Source organism: Callorhinchus milii, unplaced genomic scaffold (genome assembly GCF_018977255.1).
Source record: "Callorhinchus milii isolate IMCB2004 unplaced genomic scaffold, IMCB_Cmil_1.0 Scaffold2, whole genome shotgun sequence".
In the NCBI taxonomy this organism is placed as follows: domain Eukaryota; kingdom Metazoa; phylum Chordata; class Chondrichthyes; order Chimaeriformes; family Callorhinchidae; genus Callorhinchus; species Callorhinchus milii.
In genome coordinates this window covers 59,644,554-59,662,035 of record NW_024704743.1, presented here as the reverse complement: position 1 = coordinate 59,662,035, position 17,482 = coordinate 59,644,554, and the positions used below count along the sequence as shown (strand labels likewise).

General features: G+C 40.5%; 1 protein-coding gene across 1 annotated transcript in view; it reads left to right on the top strand.

The window, feature by feature from the left end:
• The window catches only part of LOC103185982 (calcium-binding mitochondrial carrier protein Aralar2), an 87,557-nt gene that overhangs the window by 56,336 nt on the left and 13,739 nt on the right, over positions 1–17,482 (top strand). The window contains exons 9-13 of the mRNA XM_042332030.1: positions 3,531–3,597; positions 6,537–6,621; positions 7,060–7,218; positions 11,977–12,029; positions 13,054–13,134. Coding sequence (XP_042187964.1) covers positions 3,531–3,597; positions 6,537–6,621; positions 7,060–7,218; positions 11,977–12,029; positions 13,054–13,134 — 445 coding nt within the window. The remainder of the gene's footprint in view (positions 1–3,530; positions 3,598–6,536; positions 6,622–7,059; positions 7,219–11,976; positions 12,030–13,053; positions 13,135–17,482) is intronic.

The following is a 17,482-nucleotide window of genomic DNA, read 5'->3' as shown; positions in this document are numbered from 1 at the left end:
CTTTCGACCCATCTCACCTGACCGTCCACCTCTCTTGATTCCAATCCCCAGGCTGAGTGCAACACTATCTAGCGCCTTGGGACATCCTCCGACATGAAAGGCACTATATTAATGTAATGTTGCTGTTGTTGTAGTATCACTTCCATGCCATTGTATTCAGTCCCTCATTATAAAAATCCACAATCCTATTTACATGTTTTATGTACTTTTTTACCTGGGCGCCACCTTTAAACACTCAACATCAACATCATTAAGAACGTTTTTTCTGATAAGTATCCACTGATGGCTTGTGCTGGAAAGTGTGAATGTGTGGCCAGACATTGCGTATGGACCAGATTAAACTTTCCAGTAATTTTCCCCTTGGTCACAAAGCCTGTCGATGCTCACAGACGAAGGTTAGGCACTTGAGTGAGGTACTGAAAAGTGAGCAAATGCTCCTGAAAATTAATCTAGCATGAGTCACTTGGCTTCAAAGGAGGAGGGGAGACATTTGGCAGAAAACTTTTTTTAAAAATAGTTTGCAAGGTTCATGTCGAAGTGGTTACTATTGTGGTTAACTTATCATGGAATTTGTTAGATATTCTGTTGTTGCAGAAATTCTACCTGGATCTAGATTTATTGTATTGACTTAGCATTTCACAGCGATATCAATCTTAACTTTGAAGCTGTTTTTCTATGGTTCTTAAAACCAAAGGGGAAGAAATGATGCTTCAACTGTATAGAGCATTGGTCAGAACCCATCTGGAATACTGCGTTCAGTTTTGGGCACCACACCTCAGGAAAGATATATTGGCCCTGGAGGGGGTGCAGCTCAGGTTCACCAGAATGTTATCAGGCCTAAAAGGGTTAAGTTATGAGAAAAGGCTGCGAATACTTGGATTGTATTCCCTTGTGTTTAGAAGGTTGAGGGGCGATTTGATTGCGGTATTTAAGATGATAAAGGGATTTGATAGGGTAGATACAAAGAAGCTATTTCCTTTGGTGGGGAATCCAAAACAAGGGGCATAGTCTTAAAATTAGAACCAGGCCATTTAAGAGTGAAATCAGGAAGCATTTTTTCACTCAAAGGGTAGAAGAAATCTGGAATTCTCTCCCCCAAAAGGCCATGGATGCTGGATCCATCCACACCTTCAAGAGAGAGGTTAATATTTTGGTAAATCAGAGTATTAAGGGATATGGGGCGAAAGCAGGAAATTGGAATTGACAGGATTAGTTGAAGTACAGATCAGCCATGATTTAATTGAATGGTGGAACGGGGTTGAAGAGCCGAATGGCCTCCTCCTGTTCCTATGTTCCTAAAAGAACCTACAAAAACAACCATTCAAAATTGAGGATCTGTGTAGGCATTTGCCAAATCTAGACACTCAGAAATGATGTCAGTAGAATAAATAGACACCTGGGTGGAATTTCTCCCCCATGTAGATGTTTAATGAAGCCAGTGAAAATTATGAAATTAGAACAAGTTTTACACTTCAGTGGTTTTGAATATATTTTCTAAGAGTTTTGTGAAGAGGGATACAGGTTCTACGTTGCTGGTTGATCACACTGGACCCATGCCATTGTTTGTGTATGTGGCAGGACACCAAGTAGCTACCGCAGTTAATGCAATTGAGCAGTTCAGCAGATGATTCCCATATTCAAGGCCAAATCATTTTATTTCATTCCATACCATTTTTTTTCCTGCTGAAATTGGCAGTACGTCAGGCTCAAAATCATCCTGAGCTTTGCATTAAGACTAATGCCTTAAATTTAAGATCATGTAGAATTTTAAGAAATTATTAAATTTAGTCTTAATTTATAAACTAAGAACTGTGGAAACTGGAGTCCGATGTAAGACTGAATTGAATAATTTTCCATAATTTTACATGATTAAATTTTAAGGCAATGCAATATACATTTACACAGCGCCTTTCACATCAGGGGGACATCTCAAAGCACTCAACACTGCTGTCTGTACACCTGAACTGGGGTGGGAAACAAAGAGGGTGTGCGAGGGAGGAAAAAGATGAACAAAGTCGTGGTCAAATAGATACATGTTGAGATGGACCTTGAAGGAATGAAGGCCAAAACTAGGAGGATTGCTGGACTTCTTATCTGATTGAACTGGGTGAAGTATTGAAAAGAATATTGTGGGGAACTCTTTTTACAGACAAGCAAAAAAATCTTTTTGTGCTTTGCTTTCATTCTCCACCTGAGACACTTCAGACCTGTTGATTCAAGAGCTTTGTGGTAAACTTGAAAGAAAAAAACTTCAAACAAACTTGCATTTTTATATTGTCGTAGCATGTGTCGCAAGTAATCACTTAGGTTGGATAGGGCCAGATATAATGTATGACTATTGGCATAGGATTTATATATGGGTGCTCGCAGCTCATTCCTATAATACTAGGGATCAGCAAACAAGATGCTGAGCTATATAATAATATAATAATAATCCTTGCGTTTTATATAGCGCTTTATCTCATTGTCAAGACGTCTCAAAGTGTTTCACAGGATATATTGTAAAGTGTTGTGCCTGTGCGTATTTTATGAGCGAATATAGCAGCCAATTTGCACACAACAGTGTCCCACAAACAGCCATGGAATAAGTGACCAATATTATTTGGCAAATAGTTAGAGTTCAAATCCCCAGATGTTATACTCAAGCTATTTATGCTCTGATGAGGCTACACCAAGAGTATTGCATAGAGTTCTGTTTTCCGTACATAAGTAAGCTACTCAGGCCCTAGATGAATTGCAGAAGAGAGCAACGAGGATGATCTCCAGTGTTAGAGGAATATGCCTACAAGCAATGATAAGACAAGCTGGAGGCCCTCAGTCATGAGATGTGTCAGAGGGGATCTTATTAGAGGTATATAGAATGTTAAGTGAGATTGAAAAATTAAACCCAGAACAATACTTTAGAATACATCAAGAAGTAGCACAAGAGGACATAGGTTTAGAGCTGCAAAGTGGGGAGTTTTTCTTTGCTCAGAGTAATTAACATCTAGAATGGTTTGCCAGGAAGGGTGGTTGTGAGGCTAGGATGCTGCACTTATTTAAAAAGCAACTTGATGCTGTGATAGGAAGATGGTATATTGTGGAGGGATGAGATATTATTCTTCATTCAAACCAATCTTGCGATTGTGTGATTTGGGTAATATAGCCCAGCCACCTGCTTTGAGTTATTTATTGCTGCCTCACACTGTTTTGACATGGTAAGCAGTGAGTCAACTAACATACCTTAAATCTTTCCACTTTCCCCCTTGGCAAATTATATCCCTTCCACAGAGTACACGTGCCCCCTATTTTTATTTCCTATACGCACTACCTTACATTTATCTGTATTTAACTCCATTTTTGGAGGTAGATTTAATGCCCGTCACAATAGGCTTTGGACCAAACTATATTCAATGAATGTTCATCCACAGCCAAATATCTGAACACACGTGGGAGCAGAAATTCAGACAATGGAGTAATTATCACCAATGGCACTTATAGCAAGGTTCTGTCTGTGTGTTATGTAATGTGATCTCTCTCTTCATTCACAGAGATGTGACAAATACAGACCTTGAAAAAATAATGCCGCCGCAGGAAGACTACTTTGCAAACGCTCAGGTGAGAATGGGTGACCAGGATCTTAAGGCTTGAAAGACCCGCCATCCCACATTCCCTTCGCCTTGCTCCCTTACCTCCTTCGAGGCACATCTCAATGACCCTCCTCTTCGACCATTCTCCACCCTCCCGGATCCCAACCTCTCAGCTCGGGTCCAAATCCCTGACTGTCCAGCATCTAGGGACATTCTCCCGATGTGAAAGGCGCTATACAAATGTAATATTGTATTGTATTATGGACACAATCTTTGCAAGTTAAACGATTTAATTCATAACTTTGGAAAAAATATTTAATTGGCCTATCAATGGCACTTCAGAATTGTTCAAGAAACAAAATAAGGGCCACATTTTGTGTTGTGGTCCAGAATCACAAATGATATTTTAGTTAATCATTTGATTCTGCCTAGTATGTACTCTTAGTGTTCTTGTGATGTTATGTAGACAAGCAGTCTTCTACTGTAATTTAGTATTGAAGTCAAACGCGTGTATACTGCATTAACAAGAATGTTTTTCATTGGAATATGTCTATTAAATCCTGAAACAGCATAAACTTGGTTATAGTTAATAACAGCTACTGACATGAAAGAATCAGCTGTACAATTGCAACTCAGTGGCCTAGTCTGCATGTAGGACACTATATAAATGCAAGGGTTTCAATGCTTTTACTTTTAAAATAGAAGATTGTGTGAAATGTATTAATCAGTCAATCTGACAGCAAGATTTCCACATTATGTATAGAACCATGTATAGAACAGAAAATCAGTGGTAGAGAAAGGAGTTTCAAAAAGAAACTACATAAATTCCCATCAATTAAAAGGAGTCAGGATTAGAGAGAGACAATACTGAAGGAGTCTTGTGAAAAATTGGATGAGTAGGTTGGGGTGGGTTGATGGCGCATACCTTCTTGAAATTGCTGCTATATGTCAGTATTGTTAGGTGTGAGTGGCTAACACTCTCACCTCTTGAGTTAGAAAGTTGTAAGTTCAAGGCCCATGTCATGACTTTGAGCTCATGGTCAAGACCAGTGTGGTCCAACGGATGCCAGAATTGAGAAATGTCCATGGGCCGCGTAAGCAATATTTATGTGTTTTCCTTCCAGTAGCCCATAAGAATCTCAAATGGAAATAATATATGCATCAAGTTTGTTTTTATGTATTAAAATGAAAGCACAAAGTATCAACTCAGCATATGGAGTTTATAGAATTGCAAGGCACAGATACAGAGCAGGCCAGTGTTTTGGTAGCCCAACATAGGGGGCGAGGAGTCGGGCACAGATTGGGGTCACATTTACTGAATCGGGGACCCAGGTCCAGATATTGAGGGTCAGGGGCATTGACAACGGGCAGCTCAGGCAATGGAGGGGCGGGGATGGTGGTGTAGCTATACGGGTAATGGAGCCACAGATACTGGATGAGGAAATGGTGCGCCGTGGGCCACCAGTTGGACCACCCTGATCTAGACTGATACTTCAATACAGTGCTGGGGGAGTGCTGCAATGTCGGAGGTGCCTGCCTTCAAATGAGACCTTAAACTGAGGTCCAGTTCAGGTGGACGTCAAAGCTCTCATGGCATTATTTGAAAAAAGAAGGGAGTTCTGGTGTCCTGATTAACAATCTCCCAAATAAAATTCAGTCACGTACAAATCTACATTTCATCTACAAATATACATTCACTACATTTTACAATAAATCCTTTGAGATGTTAATTGTTCCAACGGTTGTTAATTGTTTCAACAAGGACTTATTTGCCTGCTCAGGTGGACATTAAAGGTCCCATGGCACTATTCGAAAAGAGAATGGAGTTTTTCCGGTTCCTTGCCATCGTCCACGAATAAAATTGGTCACTCACTCCTTGGCTGTTTGTGGGACATTCCTCAGCACAAAATTGCCTGCCACATTCGCCCACAAAAAAACATAATCACACCACTTTACAGAATATCCTGTGAAGCACTTTGGGATGTCCTGTTGTGAAAGGCACTGTACCAAATCCGTGGATTATTATTAATATTGTTAATAATTTTCCTGTAATAATCTGACTGCCATCAGTTATACAACACAAGATACAGTGAAGCTTGATGCCTCTTCCTCATATTACAGCTTCAGGTTGCCATAAATAGACCTTACAGAAAAATCTAAGCAGAAATTATGTAAATGGTGAGCATTGCAGTACATTCCTTCCAGCTACAATTCAGATATCTGATATTTGGCCACTGATTGACCAGTGGGCATTGATTGACCAGTCATTAAAGGGGCTGGAATTGGGGATTAGCTCAAGGAGAAAAAAAGGTTGATTTTTTTACACGTACAGATATACAGAGGATTGTTAGAATATGAAATACCGTAGCACAGGTGACTGCTGAAGCTGACATTTGAAAGAAAATTACAACATTTGAAAGAGAACTTGATAAATACTTGAGGAAAAATAATATTAATTTCTTCCTTAACGTCTGCTTGTGGGACACTACTGGGTGCAAAGCACTTTGAAATATCCTCCTGACATGAAAGACATATAACAAATGCAAAAATTATTATGAAAGTGAATTGGGAGAAGTAGGGAAATGGTGTAAGTAGATAGCAGTCAGAGGAGCTTGCATCAGTACCAACACAATAGGCCAAATAGTTTATATGTGCGCTGTAAACAACATTATTCTACGATGAAGCAAATATTATCTGATCCTTTGTGTATTAAAATGTTTGACATGTTATGTACTATGTGCTCTGAGGGTTTCGAGAATATAGTTTTGTTTAATGATTTGACTTGTTGATTTAACTAGGATTATTTGGACACCATGATATGCAACTCCGTCGCCCTTGTCGGGACATTCATAATGTTGTAGTACAGAAGCTTAACTTTTGGCACTTGGTGTTGGGTCAGTAAAACCTTGTAGAATGTTTCCATCTCAGATTGCTAAAAAAAAATTCTTTCCTTCCTCCTTATTTTAGCTGGCCAGGAGCAGCTTGTCTCGTTCTCCTCTGATTCAGATAGCAGAGTCAGGATACAGGTTTATTCTTGGTGGAATAGCTGGAGGTTAGTCGCAAATGACTTCCATGTAATAAAAAATACAAATACCCCCTCTATCTTCCTTTGGAGCATCTGCTACTCAGTAAATATATATATATTTCTGTATGTGTGTATGGGGGAAGGTGGGGAGTGGGGGAAGAATAGTAGCATAGATACTTTTCTACCTGTTGCTGATCAGAGGGTTGGAAGAGATGTTTTGCCTTTTTTGGCTCCAGACTGGCTTCAGGAGAGACAAGTTAATGACAAGTTAGAGCTACCTCTGATACACTTTTAATTAAACCTGCTGGTGACATCTTTCTTTGTAACCAGCCAAAGTTGGTAAATGAAAAGAACTTAATTGATGAATGTGATTTGCATTCAGCTAGTGTTTTTAGATTAGTGTCTGCTCCCTTGTGTCTATTATTGAAGACATTAAAATAGTTTTATCTCTCCTTTGCCCTGCAGCCACTGGTGCCACGACTGTCTATCCAATTGACCTGGTGAAAACCCGTATGCAGAACCAACGTACCACAAAGCTGATCAGCGACAAATCTATGTACAAGAATAGCTTTGATTGCTTCAGAAAAGTGGTGCAGTATGAAGGCATTATTGGCCTTTACAGAGGTCAGTTCTCACATTGTTCTCTGGCATAACCATTCATTATTATTGTCAAGGTGCTCAAGAGATATCTGATCCCCTTATTCTGAAGTCTTTACAAATAGGCAGCAGATACTGCCACTTGCTGGATAAACCTTGTTACAGGATACAGTTTAGTACCTTTTTGAATAGTTTCTAGAATTTCTCATCTCTTAAATCTAACAAATACTATATTTTATTTTCAGCCAATTTTTCTCCAGAGTCTCCCTCCCTCCCTCCTTCCAAGGCAATTGCCAACCTTTTTTCCGTGCTACAAAGATCTGGTTCCACAAACAGCAGGTGCTCTATGGCACTATGCCAAGTAGCCACTATTCATATGTGACTCTGGACATTGAGTGTTAGGCTATTTGATCATAGAAAGCATCATAGCCAAGCCTAATCCTATTCTTCCTGAAATACACATGTACATGTATCTTCCAAATACTGGTCTTTGGAGATGAAAAAGAATAGGAGCAAGAAGTCTGGATGATTTTATTCCCTTCCCTAACCCATGGCCATTGACATTGAGTTGAATTGTAGCACCTTAACTTTTAATCCATCTGAAATCAGTTAATTCAGTTTACATTAGGATTCAAGCCAGCAAGATTCTGGTCTATATAGCGCCTTTACTCCCTCATCCATTGTAGGAGAGCTTGTTTTGGAGTACTGTAGCAAAGTGGTTAGTGCACTCATCTCACAAGTGAGAAGACCTGGGCGGGGCAAAACCTTAGACAAGTTTCCTTACTCCACAAGCCTCTGTTTACCTAGCAATAAGTAGGAACCCAGTTATTAGTCATTATACGGATCACTTTCTGGGGATAATGATCCGTCAAACAAAAATTGGTCACTCAATCTACAAATGTTTGTAGGACAATGCTGTGTGCAATTGGCTGCCACGTTTTGTCCACAGGGCAATGTAATTGCTCACGGGTAATGTAAGCATGGCCCAATGATGATGGTGTGTTTCCCATTCATTTCAAGAGTCATGTGTTTTATAGATTTTTCCTATTGCATTGACCAGCTGAGAATCCTCTGTTACAATAAGCATCTCGTGGGAGAAAAAATTCCAGTTCTTTCCATCTTCTTCCCTGTAGTTACTTAAAAAGTTATTCCTAAGTTTTGAAAAATATTTTTTAGATATTAAAAAAATGTAAATTTGAAACTGAGGTGCAAGAGACTAGAGACTGGGAGGACTGTTCAATATGTGCAACAAACCCTCTCCATTGTAAGTGCCAAGCGAAAACCTTTCTAGTGAGAGAGAACTGCATTATAGCTTCAATATGTTGCAAAAGTTTAACCGCTAAGAAGTTGCAGCTTGATGGAGAGTAAAAGTAAAGAACACTATATTTGAGTAGATTAAGTAAAATATCTTCATGGTATTTTTGGTATCATGGTCCTCAGTGCTTTTTTATTGTTCATTTTCTCCAAAAAACGCAAATTTACCTCAATCTTTCCTGCCTGGCTAGGAGGTGAAGAGCTCATCTCAGCTCAGCATTCCTCCAATCAGTGTTCCTGAACTGGGCCTATTTGCCTGCTGGATGTTGCCAGTTCTAGTGTGAGAAGAAGAGCCATTAGAATCAGCTTTTTCCAATATTAAAAAAACCCTCACTCTTCTAGCAGTTTAAAGTTTCAGCTGCTGCATGAGTTTTAGAGAATGTAACTGGTTATCCATCCCCACAGAGGTTAGCAAGGCTTTACCCTCAAAGTCTGTGTCTCTGACAGAGCCTTCCTTTTGAAGGTTTGGGAAGTCGTGCAAAACTGTGAATCACAGCATTAGAATTGCTGACAAACCACATGGTATGTTTCTCACTATGCCTGAATAGCTGCACTTACTTGCAAAAATAACCAGAAGCCTCGTGCATGTTTTAACTCGAGGTTCACCAGCAATGCGCCCATGTCTTCCACCAGGATAATTCCAAAATTTGCATTCCAGCAGGAATTTTTGTGTTGAGGTCCTTCGCTTATAGACACTGTACATCCTTTGCATGAAATGAATGAGGATAAGGCAACCAACCCAGACTTGGAGAAAGCAAGTATTTAACCAGGGTTAGTATTAGGGCCACTTCAAGCCAGACAGGTCTTCCCACTTCCTTAGGAAGCCCTACTTTGCTGTAGGTAACCCACAGACTGTGGAGCAGAATGAATGATAATTGTCAAGGGTGAAATGGCCCTGTTTTTTCTAAACTAAGTTAGTCTCTGTGTACTGGTATACATGTCATCTTCCTCATAGGACAGCCAGCCAATTGAGATTAGGGAGTAAAGTAACTGCCAACAGATGTGCCAGGAATTTTCTACTCAATGCAGTATAAGTATAATACCCGAGAGTGTAGGGTTTGCCTATATAATTGTTTACTTGCTGTAAGAAGTTGTGCAGTGTTATTGAGAATTTATTTATTGGTTTTTGTTCAGCACTTAGGCAGAACCTAGAACCCTGGCAGAAACTAGATTTTGAACTTATTTTGGCACTGACATACATAACGGCATTCCAATATTAAATGCAAGTTTGTATTTTATCTGTTTCAAATCAACATCTATTTTTTCAGTTGAGCCATTAATTAATACCCATTATTATTTTAGTTATTTCAGAGTTTATGTTCTGGTTATCTTGGTTTATATTCCCCTCCTCATCCGAATTATAAATATTAACAATAAATTGACTCCAATTTGAAATTAATTGGCTACTCACCTCATTGTTGTATGTAGGATAGTTTGGTATAAAATAGCTGCCACATTAGCCAAGGTAACATTCGCTTCATTTTAATTGTGTTTTAATCCTTTAAAGCATTTCAAGACATTTCTTTTACTTGAAAGGCACTGTATAAATGTTGGTTAAGCTATATGGAGTGATCTGCAGACTGGTACATGTAATAACATGAGGTGTCTAGGAAGTGACTGACACCAGTTTTTAATAGACAAGGTATACATCTCAATTTTAAGTGCTGAATCGAGGTGGAACCTGTGGTGAAAACAGGCAAGATCTTAACTAACAGCATTCATGTGTTGGCAACATTTTGTTGTTGCCGAACCATTAGTGAGAAAATAAACCTTAAGCAGAAATCCTAAGCACAAGCAGATTTCCAAGTAGTAGCAGAATATGCTTGTAGAGATGATGGAATTAATTCTGTGCTACTTCTATTAATTCACATTCCCCAGTGAACCTTACATAATGTGAAATGTAAATCACCCATGCATGTGAAAAGTTTGACAAATGCTGTAGGGTTGATATTAGTTTGTATGAAGTGAAAGGCACCTCATTACACTGTTCAAAAATTGCTTTTCAACCTGTACACCTGTCATACAATATAAAAATTGATTTTTAATTGCAAATAGGTTGCTGTCTTGGTTCACAATTAGATTGCATGTTTGAAAAATGTTTCTCTAAATTCCCATAAACTTGCAGTGTCAATTGTTGATAGAAATGTTTTTTGGAAGAGAGTTGTGTGTAAAAATATGAGATAATTAAGCCTGAATGAGTGATTTACTATATTTTCATTTAGCATCATTTGCAGGAAATTCAGAATTTCATAATGATGGTCATTTTAACCACCACCACAAACAACAACAACAATTTGCATTGATGTAATGCCCTTCCCATAGGGTAGCACCTCGGAGCTCTTAACAGTGGCGGAGCCTGATGCCGACCTGGGGGGGTGGGAGGAGGTGACCTCTTGCCACTCTGACCTCCTCCATCTCTTAAAGGGAAAGGAGGCAGCAAGGCGGAGATATTGGGAAAGAGCATTCCGGGCGTAGTGGCAGAAAGCACAGCCAACGATGGTGGAGGGGATGAGGGATGAGCAGGAGGCCGGAGCCAGCCGAGTGGAGGCAGCAGGTGGTGGAATGGGGAGTAAGCAGATCAGGAGGGGCCAGGGCATGAAGGGATTTGCTGACAAGTATGAGGACCCTGAAGTCGATCCATACTATGGTAGGCAGCCGGGCGAGGACTGGTGTGATGGGGGTATGGAGTTTAGTGCGGAGTTCTGAATTAGTTGGATTTTGTGGATAGTGGAGTTGAGGAGACTGGCCAGGGGGGCACTGGAATAGTTGAGGCAGGAGGTGATAAAACCATGGATGAGGGTTTCAGTTGCGTTGGATGTAAATATAAGGGTGACGCAGCGTGCTCTTGAACCAATGACCTCTGCTCTTTTCGATTCACAATCACAAAGCTGGAATCCAGCACAACCATAAGACAGTCAAGATAAAAGACACATTTCTGAAATTAGCACCTGCTTTTTAACAACTTACTAGGATATTGTTTTAAAAAGAGAAGGGAACATGGACACATGCAAAGTCCCAAAAAGTAACTACAGTGTTGAATTGGCAATCCGTTGGACATAGATATAACCAAACAATATAGCAGTAGTAGAGGAGGATTTTTTTTTGTATACTGTGGTGGAGGATCCAAAGTAAATTTTACTCCACAGTTCAGAAATGTTTGACGCAGACGATTATTTGGCTGAAATAGGTGAAAGTGTTTAGTTCGGCAGCAATCACATCCTTCAGTTTGTTTCGCATAAAAATTCACCAGAAAAGTGAAACCAAAATAATATGCTGCAAATTACCACAGTGACATGGGTTTGCCACTTCATGTTTTGCAGATATGTTGGTACGTTTGTCCACTGCGATAAAGAATACATTTGCATTCAAAGAAACCAGAACTGTTGATAATCCAGTGTCTATATAACTGTAATAATGCACAATTGTGTGTGTTGTTACTAATATAATTCCTTTGTCTATCTCCCAATATAGGTCTGATACCACAGCTGATGGGTGTTGCCCCAGAGAAGGCCATAAAACTTACAGTAAGTGCTGTAAAAATAATAATAATCCTTGAATTTGATATAGCGCCTTATTACGTTGTTGAAATGTCTCAAAGCGCTTCACAGGATAAACTGTAGATTGACTGTGCATTTTGTGGTCGAAACATGGCAGCCAGTTGTACACAGGAATGCCCCTCAAACAGCCATGGAGTGAGCGACCAGTTTTATTTGCACGATTGTTGGCCAGGACACTGGGAGAAACTCCCTTCTCTTTTCGAATATTGCCATGGAATATTTAACATGCACCTGAACAGCAGACCCTCAGTTTAATGCCTCACCTCTGACAATGCCCACATCTCACCTGATGATAATGACCAGGCGGGTACTTTTGCCCCCTGGAATAGTGACAAATCCTTTTAATTCTAATACTTTTATATATCACCAGGAAAATGATCTGGAGAATATTTCCAATTTTTCTGAATCTGATCAATGAAGAGAATCAAGTGGTTACTATGTTTGTTTTGTCTCCACACAATGTTTGCCATGCAAATTGCTTCTCATCAGATTCAGTTTGGAAAGTAAAGTGTACAAAAATAACACTGGCATTTCATATTTGGGGTGTGTAATGACATTTTTTCTTTTAATCTATTTTATCAGGGTTGGGGAATATCCTTGGGTTCCATAATTCTGGTTTGTGATATTCATAGCACATTTTGTTGTTTTTCCATAGTAGAAATTCTCAGCATGTTTGTTTCCTCCAGTCTTCCCACAAGGATTCTGTACCCTTCCCCATCCTCTCCCCAAGCACTATTCAAAAAGTAAATTGACTCATTCCGCAATATTGTTCTATGGTAGTTGACTAAGTCATTCTACACGTGTCAGACTGGACAATAAGGGTCAAATGTACTGTTTAACCAAAGGGGCATCACAGCAGAACACCTATTTTGTTCTAAATAAAATGGGAAGCTGAGTACTTGAAGGATTGATGCACATAGCTTCTCTGGCCTTATGCTGTCTACCATTCCGTTTGTAAAAGTTACTTCTGAAATGTTTTGTTCTGTTATAGGTGAACGACTTTGTAAGAGACATATTTCTTCGGAAAAACGGCACTCTCTCATTGCCAGGAGAATTTCTTGCAGGTGGTTGTGTGAGTACTGCTTCCCCCCACTCCCCTCCACCCTCCCTAATCCCGCCCCCCAGCTCAGGCCTGAAACTCTGACTTTCCAGCGCCTTGGGATGTCCTCCCGACATGAAAGGTGCTATCCAAATGTAATTTTTTTGTTGTTATTGTTGTTGAGTGTTGCAGCCTATTTATGCTCTAATCTAAAACCACCCCTTATAGGATTCTTTCTATGGTTTGATGTGCTAGTCTATTTGACGTGGGTGTTTTTTGAACAAGTGTAACAAGGGAGCTTGATAAGGGTAAGGCTGTGGATATTGTACGTCTGGATTTCAGTAAGGCCTTTGATACAGTTCCTCTTGAGAGGCTGTTACTGAAAGTAAAGAAAGCGGGAATCAGTGGAGATATATTACAATAGATATGCAATTGGTTGACTAGAAGAACCCAGATGGTGGTGGTACAGGAAATGTCATCAGACTGGAAAAATGTTACCAGTGGAGTTCCACTGTTTTGGGACCTCTTTTGTTTAATATTTTTATAAATGATTTGAAACTAGGAGTCGCATGCACAAAATCATTAAACGAATGGAGGGACTGGAAAGTCCTAGGAAGGTGGAGGATGAACTAGATAGATCTTGGTCTTTTTTCATCTAGCATTTCTTATGTTCTTATGAAAGGAAATAAAAGGCTTATAAATAAATTTTAGCGTAACTCCATATCTTACAATTAAAGTACTACAATTCAAAATCATGTACAACAACAACAAAATCATATTTGTATAGTGCCTTTCATGTCGGGAGGACATCCCAAGGTGCTAGACAATCAGTGTTTCAGACCCGAGCTGGGGGTCAGGATTAGGGAAGGTGGAGGGCAGGCTGGGAGGAAGGGTGACCGAAGGCACAGTCAAAGAGGAGTGTCGTGAGATGGGTCTTGAAGGAGGCAAGGGAGGGGCTGAGCCGGAGGGACCATGGGATGCAGTGCCAGAAAGTGGGGGCAGAATGGCTGAAGGCCCGCCCACCAATGGGGGACATGAAGCAGACCGGAGCCCGCTGAGCGGAGGCAGCAGGCAGGATGGTAGGAGGGAGCACAGAGGGCTTTGAAGGTGAGGACCAGGATCTTGAACTATGTCCTCTGTGTGATGGGAAGCCAGTGGAGTTGGGCGAGGATGGGGTTGATAGGGTCACGGAGCCTGGTGCGGGAGAGGACATGGGCTGCAGAGTTCTGGATGATCTGCAGCCAATGGAGGGAGGAGTTGGGAAAGCCGACAAGTGGGGAGTTTGTGTAGTCAAGCCTGGATGTTATGATTCATGTATGAGGGTTTCAGTGGCCTGCGGTGTGAGACAGTGGTGGAGAAAAGCGATGTTGCGGAGGTGGGGGAAGGCAGAGCAGGTCATAGCACAGATGTGGGGTAGAAAGGACAGTTGAGGGTCAAATAAGAAGCCAAGGTTCTGGACTGGCTTAGCAAGGTGGAGTGTGCATCCTTCGATGGTGATGCTGTTGGCCCCTGAGGTGTGGGGGAACTGACAGGAGCCAATCAGAAGGACCTCGGTCTTGTTGACGTTCAACTGTAGAAAGTTAGCTCTTATCCAGGACTTGATGTCTGACAACATTTTGTTTGTTTCGCATAAAAATTCACCAGAAAAGTGAATGCAGTGGTCCTGGAGTCAAGAGTGGAGGCAGAGAGATAGAGTTGGGTGTCATCTGCATACGTGTAGAAATTGACCCCATGCCACCAAGCAGAAGCATATAGATATTGAAGAGGAGGGGACCAAGGAAAGAGCCCTGAGGAACGCCACGTGAGACAGTGCGGGGGCTAGAGGAGAAACCCTTTGTGGAAATGAAGTGGAGACTGTGTGAGAAATACAATCTGAACCACCCAAGAACCATGAAGGTTGACGTGAGAGGAGAGGAAGTGGATGAAGATAGAGTGGTCAATGGTATCTAAAGCAGCAGAGAGGTCAAGGAGGATAAGGATGCAGAGGGAGCCCGAGTCTCAGATACAAAATATCATTTGTCACTTTGACCAAAGCTGTTTCTGTGCTGTGAGCGGCATGGAAACCTGATTAGAGGGGCTCATGAAGGGAGTGGCGAGAGAGGAGATAAGGAGAATTTTGAAGGAAAGGTTGGAGGGGTGATAAAGGGTAACGTGCTCAAAGGAAGGGAAGGTTCTGGAGGAGTAAGGGGATAGGCTGAGTTGGGATCGGGAGATGCGAGCCACCACTACTACCATACAAGCATTAGATACTTAGATTTTTGAATCTCCATTCCATCTGCATTAATTTGATTAAAGAGGTGTCCAAGGAAGAATAATTGGTAGTAGTTTACTGCTCCAGTGTGTGCTTATACATGTGTGCAACACATAAAATATATAAATGAGCTAATTTCCAAATGTGCAGGTCAGAAACGAAGATTGTTTTCATAATCAAATGGGAGTCATTTGGATAATGAAGTTGTTACTTTCTGGAACGCTTTGTTAGCTTTATTAGCCTTCGCCACTGTCCGCCCACCTCGGGCAGTTAATATAATTATTGAACTGCTTCAATTTGAGGTAATAACTTTTCCCTTTCATTGTGTATGAGATAACACTTGTGCCTTTTAAAATTAATTACATTTATATAACATGATATACATAGGATAACGTCTCAGCGGATTTTACACAAACGAGGTCAGATAGCGAGGGAGAGGGGAAGAGAAAGGCGGCCATAGATATGTTCAGAGGTAGAATTAAGGCAGGACATTAAAGGCAGAGAGAAGGGGCGAGATAGAGGGGTAGAGGTAGGGAGTTCCAGAGATTAGGGGTATAATATCTGAAGGCTCGGCCACCAATGGTGGCTCAGAGAGGGTGGGGGATTTAGAGCAATCACAAGACGTCAATATGAGATCTGCACAGTTCAGTGCCACATGCTTCTGGGAGAATGCTTCTGGGAGAAAGGGCAGAAGGATTCCAGACACTTCATAGCATATAAAGGCAATGTGAAAGGAGTTATATAAATGTAAATTTGTAGAGTGCAGTGTGTGTGTTTGTGGCGGACTTGGCAGTCATTTTATGCACAGCAACATCCCACCAGGAAGTAAATGACCAATTTTTTTATTTGGGGAATTGTTGGCCAGGAGATTTGGAGAAAATCCCTTCTCTTATTGAATAGTGCCATGGGATCTTTAACATACACTTGATCAGGAAAATAGTGTAAACTGTTCCCCATCGCATTGCATGTTTCATTCATGGCGGTGCACTCAAATCATGCCTATAACCTGCAAGTCAATATTTTACCTCTGTAGCCTAGAAGCAGGCAGGTAATCTGTGTATACTACACAACAATCATTTGTCATACCATGCAGCCCATGCATTTTAGCTGATGGAGATTCTGCCTGAAGTTAATCATTGGAGCTTGAAAGACGTGAGAATTCTTGTCTGCTTGCAAATTCACCAAGGGAGAGAAAAAGAGTGGGAGAGACAGCATTGACTGTCATCTGACTGCTCCCTGTGTTTTATCAATGACCTGCTGGCTCTGTGAGGTAAGACTTCCCCTTGCAGTAACTTTAGGAGTATTGAGAAACGGCAAACAAAGCTTTGATAAGCTTCCTTTTGATGTCCTCAAACATATTGTGCTGGTCTTGAAGCACAAAGTAGACTGCGTACACCTTAATAACTGTATCGTCCTTGTCTCCCGGAAGGGTTCTCTGTAGCATTGAGATGTACAAACAGATCTATGTGCACGCTGAAATGTCAACTTGAGATCTAAATGAGTTTCCAACCCTGCCTAAATTGCTGCAGTACACGGGCCATAGATGGATTTATTCAGAAGGAGCAGAAAATTCATATTTGTCTGTCAGAACAAGTTATTTAATACATTACAACAAAAAGCACACAATGTTTAGGATAATTAATCTGCATTTTTAATAAAAATTCAGGACTTTATTTTGCTAGTAATGTTTACCTCTTCTAAAATATTGCCTACTTATAGCCTTCATTAGTGTCATAATGATTGTTTGATGCAGCTTTTATCTTGACTACAAACATATTAATCACAAATCCTTGACCACAGCCAGTTACGGGCTTGGATCATGTACTGGAATTTTGCTTGATTGCCTTTCAATTGATTAACCAGGAGACTCCAAAAATGAAGAAATAAATGATACTGAGAGTAATTTCTTACTCGTATCTTGGAATTGTTGGCTATACCGTTCCCCCCCCCCCCACACCCCCCCCCCCCTTCAAATCCTGCCTAAAGAGGAGCCTCCACCACTTTTACGAAAAACAATATTTTCTTTTTAAATTTTTTTATTATAAACATTTAACATACTAAGAGTAATGAAGAATAATAATAAAATGAACCTTGGAACCAGCTAAACTAACAATAATTCTAATAATAAAT